Raw genomic sequence first — 12,616 nt, forward strand, 5'->3', positions numbered from 1 at the left:
TGAATCACTTGTGGAGTCAGCCTGCTACACCTATGGGAAGGGTATTCTGGAGGGGGAACAGCAAGCCAAGTGCCCAGAGTAAAGGTACACCTGGAGAGGTCGATGAAGCAGAGGACAGCTGGAGCCGAGGGAGGGGAAGAAAAATGGATGATAGGAGCTTGGAAGAGTAGCCAGAGGCCAGTTCATGTCATTCCCTGTATATTCCTGGAATATTTTATTTTTTTATGGCCTCACCCACCACATATGGAAGTTCCTGGGCCAGGGACTGAACCCTCGACTCCCAGGGACCCAAGCTGCTGCAGTCAGATTCTTAACCCACTGTGCCACAGCAGGAATACCTCCTGGAATATTTTTAAATACTTCCCTAAAAGCGCAAATGAAAAGCAATTTTTGTCTTGAATTATCTCAGCGATCACTTCTGTTTTCTACTTTATTTTGGTGTCCTTTTCTTAGGAAGTTCTTCATCCTTAGGTGAAGAGGTCAGGGACGATGGCTCTGAGGAGGGGACCAGGAGCAGAGTGATGAATCATCTGCGGAGTCTGCCTGCTACACCTACGGGAAGGGCGTTCTGGAGGGGGAACAGCAAGCCAAGTGCCTTAGGCATAACCTTAAATTGGCTGTGATATTCCTAAAGAATCCCAATACATAGATTTGTTTTGGTTTTTTTATGCTGTTAAAATGAGTTCCCCAGCACATCAGCTTTTTGCCCAGCGCTGGATGAGCACATGGGCAAAAAGCTGACAGGAAATCAAACCCACCAGAGTTGAGAAGTCTGTAATATCTGGGAACTAGTGTAACAGAGAGTAGAAACATTTAAAGTCCTGGGCCTTACGAAACCATGAATGAAATACATACATGTCTAAATTATAGAAAATGTTCCCATGTATTAAAGGATATTTTTCTGAAGACTAAGCCTAAAATTTTCATCAAATTTTCCAACAGGTCCAACGGCCCCAGAAAGGCTTTGCAAGAAGATAATGGTTTTCTCTTTCATGATTTCATTCCTTCCCCGCCCTTTAAGTTCACAGCTTGATCCAGGGTTCAAAGTTGTATTTTTGTAAGAGAATATCCTTTACTGGTTCATTCAACAAAGGCGGCGGGAGGAAGCAGCAGAGAATGCACCTGCTTCCCAGTGTGGTTGAAATTGAAATGGCTCAAATCAAGAAAAGCACAGAACACAACGCTTGACAGCTCTCAACAAAAATGAGTTGCTATTGATGATAACAACAAACAGTAGAAACATTTTAGCTGTGTACCCTCTGCAACACAGAGTAGCTTAGTGACCAATATGCTAAAAGAGGAAGCCAAGGAGGAAGAGAAAAAAACATCCAGCTACTGAACTTTAACGCCCACGAGGTCATCACCACAGGGTGTCATCAGCAGCTTTTGGAGGAGAGGTTAAAGAGGGTGGCATCTGTAGGTAGATGGGCCTCATTTGAGAAAGCCCCTCCCTTATCTTCTACTCCTGTTACTTCCTGGATATGTGCCCCTGAATCTCATTACATCTGAACCTCAGGCTTGCGGTTTGGAAAAAAGAAGGCAGGCTAGCCCCCGAATTGTGTTGTGAGGACAGGAGGAAAGAAATGCTTCCAAAGTTTCCAGTGTAGAATCATGGTTTGAGACACAGTCGCTATTTTTTTTCCCTCCCCAGATGAATTTGGTGAGGGGTAGATTTCCTGGCCAGCAAAAAATCACTGGCTTGAGAGTTGTCTAGAGATCTTTGGGTTTTTGCAAGTCTCTGATTTTCTGCCCATTGCTGTAAAAGAAAACTAATCTTAAAACTCCTTTCTCGATTACTAGCTGTCTGACCTTAGATGACTGCTTTGATCTTTCCAGCCTTCTGTTTCCTTCCCAGTAAATGAGATTCTAATTGCATTTATTTGCATTTATTTATTTACCTAGCAGCCGTGGCGTGTGTAAATTCTTGGGCCAGAGATTAAACCCACACCACAGCAGCAACCTGAGCCACAGCAGTGATAATCAGATCCTTAACCCACTGACCTACGCAGGAACTCCTCCAAATGTATATTTTTTTCCTTTGGTCTTTTTGGGGCCGAACCCTCATACGGAGGTTCCCAGGCTAGGGGTCGAATTGCAGCTGTAGCCACCAGCTTACACCACAGCCATAGCAACATGGGATCTGAGCCACATCTGCAACCTACGCCATAGCTCATGACAACGCCAGAACATTAACCCACCGAGTGAGGCCAGGGATTGAAACTGCATCCTCATGGGTACTAGTCAGAGTCACTTCTGCTGCCCCATGATGGGAACTCCTCCAGTTGTATTTAGAATGAGACTGTACTTTTGGTTTATCGAGGAATAAAACAAAGTCCCTGCAGAGTTTCCAGTTTTGTGATGGGCTTAAAAAACAAATCATAAGCCAATCAGAGACCAACTGATTAGAGGGCTTGTTTTCTTTTAAGTCCCATTAATTGCAGTAACAGATAACCCACTCTTATAACCCTTAAAGTTTTCATATCCACATATACTGTGTTTTCTGTTCCCAAGTGGCGAATAGTTTCAGCTTTTTTACATTTCACTTTGGTCATCATGGTAACATCCAATCATAAAGGGCTGCTTTACTGACAGAGGATAGGCTTTCCGCTAATATTTCCTTTTCTTTTTGTCTTTTTAGGGCCGCACCCATGGCATATGGAAGTTCCCAGGTTAGGGGTCTAATCCCAGGCTAGGGGTCTAATCACAGCCACAGCAACACCAGATCAGAGCCTCGTCTATGACCTACACCCCTACACCACAGCTCACAGCAACACCGGATCCTTAACCTACTGAGCTGCAGGGATTGAACCTGCAACCTCATGGTTCCTAATGGGATTCGTTTCCACTGAGCCAAGACGGAAACTCCTATTTCTAATAATTAAATGAACAAATGGAGAGATAGTCAAGGGCAGGGGAGCAGGCAATCATGAATTTTAACAGGGAGTTTGCAAGGGATTTATGTTCTCTTTATAGATGTAATACAGCCCTAGGAAAGGTGTGGTGCCATCAGTGTATGATTTATAAATCTGCGTCTGTTAGACTTGCTGTTTCTTTTTTAAATTTACTTTTTACTTTTAATTTATAATACGCCCCTTTTTTAATAAATAAAAACATCTTTTAGCCAGGGCTTCAGGATGCGGTGAATGAAATACATACACGCACAAACTGCGTGTACCTATACAATATACACGGCAGTGTCAGAAGTTTCAGACCGTAAGAGAATCTTACTCCTCCACAGCCTCATCCAACACCACTTTAAAGGATTTACCTGCTTAGGTCATACCTAAGGCTCAATAAAAAGATGCATTCTCTTTTGAACACACCAACGGTAACTGAAGGAACGATCCATTCATATTCATCAGTAATTGCAGTAATAAAATGCAGCCCTTCCTTGCTCTTACTCCCAGTCTGGGGATATCTGCCCACAGTCAGAGAGGCTAGGGTGCAACGGGGCCCAGGAGCGGCGGGTGACCCTGAGCCACCTCGACTAGTGCGGGCCCCTCACCCCCGGAGCGTGGGCGAGCGATTTGCGGGCCCCTCGCCCCCGGAGCGTGGGCGAGCGATTTGGCGGGTGCAGCAGAAATCCAGCGCCCATCGGAAAAAGGAAGGGAAGGGCGGCAGCGGCGGCGCGGGAGTGGGAGAACTCTTGACACCAGACACACTCACAAAGCCCTGCCGGCGCTTTGCAACAGCCCCAGCGGCTGGGCCACGCCCAATGCCTAAAGACGCTCTCCATGGCAACCGGGGCTTGGCAAAAGCCCCGCCCCGTCCCCCGCCCCGTCGCGACTAGCGGTTTGCGTCACGCGGCGCGCCGGAAGTGACGATTGCGCTCGCTAGGGACCCCGGAAGTGGCTGCTAGGGGGAATTACTGCGGACTCTGACTCTTGGCTTGCTATGGGTTGCGACGGAGGCACAATCCCCAAGAGGCACGAGCTGGTGAAGGGGCCGAAGAAGGTTGAGAAGGTCAGTGACAGGGGCCCAGTGGGGTCCGGGGGCTTCTGAGGCATGCAGAGCTCCCCGGGGAGAGAAGGGAGGTGGGAGGGGGAGCTAGAGGGGTTCTACCGTCAACGAAGCTCAATTATACCTTTCAAAACTCAAAATTAACCGCAGTATCAATAACGGACCTTTACTGAGCGTGTGGCATTCACCCGGCAGTACGCATAATGTGGCATTGCTCTTGTAACTCTTACAAGAGCCCTAGGGGTACATACTGTCATTAGTCTCTCTTTTCAGACCTGGAAATTGCGATCTAAGAGGAAAAGGTTGCAGAGCTAGTCAGTAGGAGAGCCAGGATTTGAAGTCTGTCTGCTGTCTGCTGCTGTTTTGTACACCCTAACTTCGTTTCCTCAGTAAAGTCTTCTCAAACCGCTCCCTGTGAGATCAGGGCCTCCTCTAAAAACTGTCTTACCCCCGTGTACACAGCGTTCCGGTCAATGAATGTTGATCTCAGACGATTGCAGAGGCTGCATCTCTTTCCCCTTTACAAGTAGCAGGGTTCCTGGTACAGTAAATATAGTGAATAAATGAATGAGTGGATAATCCCTAATTCTGAAAAGTGATTGAGCCAATTATAATTTATAGGGAAATTGAGTCAGTAACACGACCAAGATCACACAATTGGTAGGTAATAACAGGATTCCCATCCAGTTATTCAGGATTTCAGAGTTAGCACTAGTAATTGCTTTTTAATAATAGTAGGTGTGTAAAGCACCTAATACAAGTGACCAAGTGACTGACACACTGTGACTCCATTCAGCAGCCAAAGAGGATTTTTTTTTTTTTTTTTTTTTTTTTTTTTTTTTTTTTGCTTTTTAGGGCCGCATGTGCGGCCCATGGAAGTTCCCAGGCTAGGGGTTGAATCGGAGCTACAGCTGCCAGTCTATACCACAGCCATAGCAACAAAGGATCCCCGACCCACTGAACAAGGCCAGGGATCTGAAGCCACATCCTCATGGATACTGGCCAGATTAGTTTCCGCTGTGCCGAATTGGGAACTCCCTAGAGAAGTCTTTTTTAAAAATAAATTACGTGTATCACTATTGTGTTTAAATCACTCAAGTGGCTTCTCATTGTATTCACGGTAAAATTCTCACAGACCTTGTGTGATCAGACCCTCTGCCTCTCTTTATATCTTATCTAATGCCCCTTTCCCACCCTTTCTCTTCCAGCTATATAGGCCTTGTTCCTCAACCCGGAGTATAATTTCCTCAACCTGTGTTCTTCACTGAGATACTCATATCACTTGGGTTTTTGTTTTTTGGGTTTTTTTGTTTGTTTGTTTTTAAATGCTTCAAGTCTTTACACAAATGTCATCTCATCCCGGTCCACTGTAGCCAAAATACATCTCATTTCTAATCACTCTGCCTTTTTCTGCTGCTTTTCTTTTTAAATTTTTTTTGGCCGCACTTGTGTCATCCAGAAGTTCCTACGCCAGGGATCAAACCCACACCACACCACAGCAGCCACTGGAGCCACAGCAGTGACAATGCTGGATCCTTTAGCCAAAGTGTGGCTCTTGATGTGGGGAATGAATAGGACAATAGCTACGACAGTGTGGTGGGGGTTTGTTTGTTTTTATTTTAAATAATAGAGGGGAGGGACAAATTAGGAGATAATTAGGGACAAATTGACAGATACGAGGTACTATACATAAGATAGGTGGGCAGCAAGGACTTAGTGTATAGCAAGGCAATTAGACCCAGTATCTTTTAGTAACCTGTAATGAATTATAAGCAGCAAAAACCCTGAATAACTATACTGTATGCCTGCAACTAACACAACCTCGTAAATTAACCACACTTCAATGAAACAAATAAGTAAAATTTTAAAGTTATAGAATAATTACAACAAAATAATAGAAATAGAGAGTAGTGATGAAAAGCATGGTCTTTAGCGCCAGCCCACCTGGGTTTGTTTTTTTGTTTTTTGTCTTTTTGCCATTTCTTGGGCTGCTTCTGCGGCATATGGAGGTTCCCAGGCTAGGGGTCGAATCGGAGCTGCAGCCGCCAGCCTACACCACAGCCACAGCAACTCGGGATCCAGCCGCATCTGCAACCTACACCACAGCTCACGGCAATGCTGGATCCTTAACCCACTGAGCAAAGCCAGGGATCGAATCCGCAACCTCAGGGTTCCTAGTCGGATGCGTTTACCACTGCGCCACGACGGGAACTCCCCCCACCTGGGTTTTTATCCTAGCTCCCATGTCTGCTTGTGTGTGTGACCTGACTTAGTGGTACCTCCATTTCCTCAACGACCAAGGTAAAAATATTCATTCATAGGTGTTTTATGAGGACTAAGAGATTCAGTCACAGAAACTGTTTAGCACGGTGCCTGGCACAGAGTAAACACTTAAGTAGTCATTCCTGCAAAATTTAAGTTAAAGGGAATTTAATTTTTTTTTCTTTTATTTCCTTATTTTCTCCCAAACGTGCCATCCTGTTACATTATTCATCTTGGACATTTTAGGAAGGGGAAAGAGTGGGACATGGAATATTAAATAGGTAAAAATATCATTTGAGGGCTGTGGAAACTCTTATATCGGGATTTTTTTTTTTTTTTTGATATTCCATGCAGTGAACAGTTTGCAAAAGACACTTCTATTAAATTAGTAATTTTATAAAAACTATACATCTTTGTGCTTAACTTTTAGAAAGTGCCTGTCTTCTCAATTCTTTGTCCTTAAATTCTGCTCCAATTTTGGAGCCTTTCCCATTGTTGGAAATTAACCCGTACTGCTTGTTTTTTGTGTGTGGCCTTCTAACTGACTGTCAAGATGCAGACATTAGTATTTATAAGCAACTAGCATAAACAATTTAATGACTTGATGATGTAAACTCTTTCTTTGTACGTGTCGTGTATGGCGAGGCCTTTATTTGACGTAGTATTACATCCAGCTTTGTGTGTCACTCCTTTTCTTTTTTAATTTTATGACTGTACCTGAAGCATATGGAAGTTCCCAGGCCAGGGATTGAATCTGAGCCGCAGCGGCAACCTACACTACAGCTGTGGCAACGCTGAGTCCTTAACCCACTGCACCAGGCCAGGGATCAAACCTGCACCTGCCTTGTAACCCGAGCCACTGTAGTCAGGTTCTTAACCCACAGTGCCACGGTGGGGACTCCATGTGTTACTGTCTTTGATTTAAAAAACAAAAATCAGGGAGTTCCCGTTGTGGCTGGCAAGTATGAACCTGACAGGTATCCCTGAGGATTTGGGTTCAATCCCTGGCCTCACTCAGTGGGTTGAGGATCCAGCATTGCCATGAGCTGTGGTGTAGGTGGCAGATGAGGCTTGGATCCTGCGTTGCTGTGTCTGTGGTGTAGGCTGGCAGCTACAGTTAGTTCTGATTCGACCCCTAGCCTGGGAGCCTCTATATGCAGCAGGTGTGGCCCTAAAAAACAAACAAACAAACAAATAAATAATAAAAAAATTTAAAAAATCAGGAGTTCCTTGGTGGCTCAGCAGGGATAAGGATCTGGTGTTGTCACTGCTGAGGTACAGGTTCAGTCCTGGCCTGGGAACTTCCGCATGCCTCAGGCATTAACCAAAACAAACAAACAAAACTCCAAATCATTGCAGTGGGGTATTACTGGATAAGTCTTATGTGTGGAACTGTGGACCATATGTCTTTCAGAGGGAAAAATTAATTGAAAGGACTTTTTCTTTTCTTTTCTCAGGTTGACAAAGATGCTGAATTAGTGGCCCAGTGGAACTACTGTACTTTAAGTCAAGAAATATTAAGGAGGCCAATAGTTGCTTGTGAACTTGGCAGGTATGGTTCCTTTACTTAATGGAGATGAGTTTTTCTGAAGTGATCTTAAAAAGAATTTTAATGTCTTTAAATGCAGTTCTTAATTCATCAAAGGTGCATTATCTCAAGCAAAGTTAGAAAGCCTAGGTTATCAGTCCCTGTCTCTGAACAAACTTCTGCACTTTCCAATTGAGTTTGGTTTATTTACTCTATGGGTTGAAAACTCAGGGACCAATAGGAGCTCCGTTTTAAATGCATGAAAGACCCGAGTGGGGAGAGTAGGAAACGGGCAGGGGCGGGGGGTGGATGAAGTTCATGTTCTGTCTGAAGGTGGCTGTGGCTCGGTTCCAGCCCATGGTTACAGTTCAAGAATGGACTGATTCCAGAACTTCTGATTTTTTTTTTAAAGGAAAGTTGAAAATGTGTACTTTTATATTAAATTTCCCAATTTTTAAAATCCTTGTTCTGGAGTTCCCATTGCCTGTTGTGGCTCAGTGGTAACACACCTGACTAGCTTCCATGAGGATGCGGGTTCAATCCCTGGCCTCACTCAGTGGGTTAAGGATCCGGATTTCCCTGAGCTGTGGTGTAGGTCGCAGAGTTGGCTCATATCTGACATTGCTGCGGTATAGACTAGAATGTTTGACAGATCTTTATTGTTGCAGACTTTACAACAAAGATGCCGTCATTGAGTTTTTATTGGACAAATCTTCTGAAAAGGCTCTCGGGAAGGCAGCATCTCATATTAAAAGCATTAAGGTAAGACAGGGGTTTCTGCAGTACTCCACGAGTCTCAGTGGTTAAGGTTTATTTTATAGAATTCACGTACATTTCAGCCTGAACTCAGAAATTTGGAAATCCAGCCCCACTCAGCCACCTAATAAAAGTGGGATTTAGGGCAGGTCAGTTGAAGCTCGAGCCAGAAGTTCCCCACACCGATACTTCCTGGATTATAAGTCCATTGTGACTTAATGTGTTTGAATGAGCTTCAAAAATTCTCAGTGTGCTGAGTTCCCGTTGTGGCTCAGTGGCAACAAACTCCTCTAGTATCCATGAGGATGCGGGTTTGATCCCTGGCCTCGCTCAGTGGGTTAAGGATCCGGCTTTGCCGTGAGCTGTGGTGTAGGTGGAAAACTCGGTTTGGATCCTGAGTTGCTGTGGTTCTGGCATAAGCCAACAGTTGTAGCTCCCATCTGACCCCAGCCTGGGAGTTTCCATATGCCGCACGTGTGGCCCTAAAAAGCAAAATAAAACAAACAAAAAACACCTCAATGTGTTATATAGCGAGGCATTATTTTTGTAGTTAAAACTCAGCTACTTGAATTTTTGATTTGGAAGACACTTTCTATAGAATTAGAAGTTTTTATAGGTAGATCACTATTAAATTTTGGTTATCAGAGTTCCCTTCGTTGCTCAGCTATAAACAAAGGATCCATGGTTGACTAGGATCAATGAGGATGCAGGTTCGATCCCTGGCCTTGCTCACTGGGTTAAGGATCCAACATTGCCGTGAACTGTGGTGTAGGTTGTAGACGTGGCTCGGATCCCACGTTGCTGTGGCTGTGGCATAGGCCAGCAGCTTTAGCTCCAATTCGACCCCTAGCCTGGGAAGCTCCATATGCTGCAGGTACGGCTCTAAAAAGCAAAAAAAAAAAAAAAAAAATTGTGGTTATCGCCTGCTGATTACAAGTTCTTATTGTTAAATTTCTTTCATAAAAGTGGAAAAATGAGTTTTTTAGTAAAAAGTTTGTTGAGAGAACAAAATCTTTCAAATGTGATCAGTAGAAAAATCAGAAAAGTAGTGAAGAATTTGAGACCCACCAAGCTTGTCAAGTGCCTCATCTAAGGGAGAGCTACCACATTGCTGCAGGAGATGCTTCGAGGCTGCTGGCTTGTTAGTGAGGTGCTCAAACCAGATCCAGAGCCCTTGACTCCCAGTCGAAGACTTTGGGCTTGTTTCCTTTGCTAACCCCCTTCTCATTCCTTTTTATTTATTTATTTATTTTTATATTTGGCTTTTTGTTTGAATTCTTGGGGGTAATTACAGGATACAAAATATTTTTACTTCAGAAAAATTAGTAATTCTGAGAAGTACCTAATGGTAGTGCTATAGAGATAACCAGGCTGATTTTTGTCATCTTTACCTTGCGAAGTTAAATTTGTTTCTAACAAACCCACAGTAGCATAATTATCTTATCTCACAAATGTGGTGATCTGGAGTTCACAGCTGTGGCACAACAGGATCACCGGTGTGTTTGCAGCACTGGGGCACAGGTTTGATCCTCCCGGTCCAGTACAGTGGCATAAGGATCTGGCGTGGCCGCGGTTGTGGTGTTGGTCACAGCTGCGGCTCGGATCTAATCCCAGGCCTGAGAACTTCCATATGCTGTGTGGTAGCCAGAAAAGAAAAAATGTGATTATCACTGAATTGAATTTTTTTTTTTTTTTTTTTTTTTTTGTCTTTTTAGGGCCGCACCTGTGGAAGTTCCCAGGCTAGGGGTCAAACTGGAGCTACGGCTGCCAGCCTACACCACAGCAAGGCCAGATCCAAGCTGAGTCTGCCTGCGACCTGCTGCACAGCTCACGGCAATGCTGGATCTTTAACCCACTGAATGAGGCCAGGGATCAAACCTGCAGCCTCATGGATTCTAGTCAGGTTCATTTCCGCTGAGCCACGACGGAACTCCTGAATTGAATTTGTGGCAGACTGTACTTAAACACCAATATGTAGTGTGTGAGGTTGAACTTTTAATGCAAAAAAAAATTTTCCCAAGAAATCATGACTGTAAAGACAAAAGGATTCAATAAAAGATTATTATTACTGTGATTAATCAGCCACAAATACTCTTTTTTTTTTTCCCCCAACCTTTTAGGGCCTCACCTGCGTCATGTGAGGTGCTCAGGCTAGGGGTCTAGTAGGAGCTACAGCTGCCAGCCACAGCCGCAGCCACAGCCACGCAGGATCCAAGCCACATCTGCAACCTACACCACAGCTCACCGGATCTGTAACCCACTGAGCAAGGCCAGGGATCGAACCTGCAAGCTCATGGTTCCTGGTGGGATTCGCTTCCACTGTACCACAATGGGAACTCCACAAATACTCTTAAGAACTTGATGGGACAGTCAGGCCAGCTGTCAGCCAGGCCAGCCTTTCATATCAAAAGTTACTTTTCCTTGGAGTTCGTGTTGTGGTACAGCAGAAACAAATCCGACTAGTAACCATGAGGTTGCCGGTTTGATTTCTGGGCTTGTTAGGTGGGTTAAGGATCTGTCATTGCCATGAGCTGTCACGTAGGTTGCAGACGCAGCTCAGATCCCAAGTTGCTCTGACTAGCCAGCAGCTGTAGCTCCGATTTGACCCCCAGCCTGGGAACCTCCATATGCTGTGGGTGCGGCCCTAAAAAGCACACAAAAAGTATATATATATAAATATAAATTTTAAGAAGTTACTTTTCCTGGAGTTCCCATCGTGGCGCAGCAGAAACAAATCCAAGTAGGAACCAGGAGGTTGTGGGTTTGATCCCCGGCCTCGCTCAGTGGGTTAAGGATCTGGCATTGCCATGAGCTGTGGTGTAGGTCCCAGACATGGCTGGGATCCGGCATTGCTGTGGCTGTAGCGTAGGCTGGCGGCAAGAGCTCCCATTAGACCCCTAGCCTGTGATCCTCCATATGCCACGGGTGCAACCCTACAAGGACAAAAGACCAAAAAAAAAAAAAAAAGTTGCTTTTCCTTATGTAGCAAAATATTTGTAAAATAGAAATTAACTATCACAGTGCATTTTAAAAATGCTATTTGCCACCGCAATTTATGGATTAATTTTACGTCCATGTTAATTGATGCAAAAGTAAAAGCAGAAGAAATTTCGATGGCAAGAGACTAGAATAATAGTTAGGGCTAAAAATGATCCATTTATCAAAGGAACTCTTTAAATTATTGATTTTTTGCACAGAATGTGACAGAACTAAGGCTTTCCGATAATCCTGCCTGGGAAGGAGACAAAGGAAGCACCAAAGGTGACAAACATGATGACCTCCAGCGGGCACGTTTCATCTGCCCTGTCGTGGGCTTGGAGATGAATGGCCGACACAGGTCAGTAATGGACACGGGCAGGTGATGGACACGAGCCTGGGCCTGGAGGATGCAGGCTGTGGCTTAGCCGTCACACAACGTCTCTACGTTCCCTTTGCTTTGGGTGGCGCCTTAGAGGCAGTGGTGCTCAGCACAAGGCCACGTTCACTCCCCATCGCCACGTGTTACGTGGCCTCTTTTTTATCCACGGCCTTCTGTTCCTCAGGTGAAGAACCCAAAGAAGGATTTTAGGCATCTCTCCTGTGACACATCAGAGACTTGGGATGTTTGATCTTTTCTCCTGGGAAAGAAAGTAGGGGACCCATGTTTCCCATCAAACAAATCCCATTTGTTTACAGTGGCTGAAGAACTCTGCAGTGGACAGCAAGCTGTGGTTGATCCTTCTGTAGAAGGCCCAGCTGATGAGGATAATTTGCCCTGAATTTGAGGCTAACAGGTGGAGCACCAGGAATCTTAAGCTTGAGATTATGTAGTAAATTGCGTTAAGTATTTTCCCCCTTAAAAAATGTGCATGTTGAGTGGGTTGGTAGGTGCCTTATTATAGGCTCTCTCACTTTGCCAAAGCTTTGTACCCCTTTCCCACCATTTAGAAACATCTGGTAGTCATCTGGAATCTTCCTTGTATCACATTACATATTGAGAGGTTGGTTGTTTGTTTTTTTAAACCATTTTCAGTTAGGAAAGAGGGGTAGGGAAAGCATCTCAAATAAATAAAGCTTTTAAGTGTTCCCATTGTGGCGCAGTGGAAACGAATCTGACTAGGAAGCGTGAGA

The 12,616-nt window shown here is 44.6% G+C and overlaps 1 protein-coding gene across 2 annotated transcripts in view; it reads left to right on the forward strand.

Moving 5' to 3' along the window:
• Positions 3,795-12,616, forward strand: part of RTFDC1 (replication termination factor 2 domain containing 1) — a 43,711-nt gene continuing 34,889 nt past the window's right edge. The window contains exons 1-4 of one of the 2 annotated variants that reach the window (NM_001110432.1): positions 3,795-3,963; positions 7,680-7,774; positions 8,419-8,512; positions 11,704-11,843. In NM_001110432.1, the coding sequence (NP_001103902.1) occupies positions 3,895-3,963; positions 7,680-7,774; positions 8,419-8,512; positions 11,704-11,843 (398 nt within the window). In that variant the 5' untranslated portion in view covers positions 3,795-3,894. The remainder of the gene's footprint in view (positions 3,964-7,679; positions 7,775-8,418; positions 8,513-11,703; positions 11,844-12,616) is intronic. The other variant, XM_005673032.3, reaches the window with a different exon arrangement.

This window comes from Sus scrofa, chromosome 17 (genome assembly GCF_000003025.6).
Source record: "Sus scrofa isolate TJ Tabasco breed Duroc chromosome 17, Sscrofa11.1, whole genome shotgun sequence".
Lineage (NCBI taxonomy): Eukaryota > Metazoa > Chordata > Mammalia > Artiodactyla > Suidae > Sus > Sus scrofa.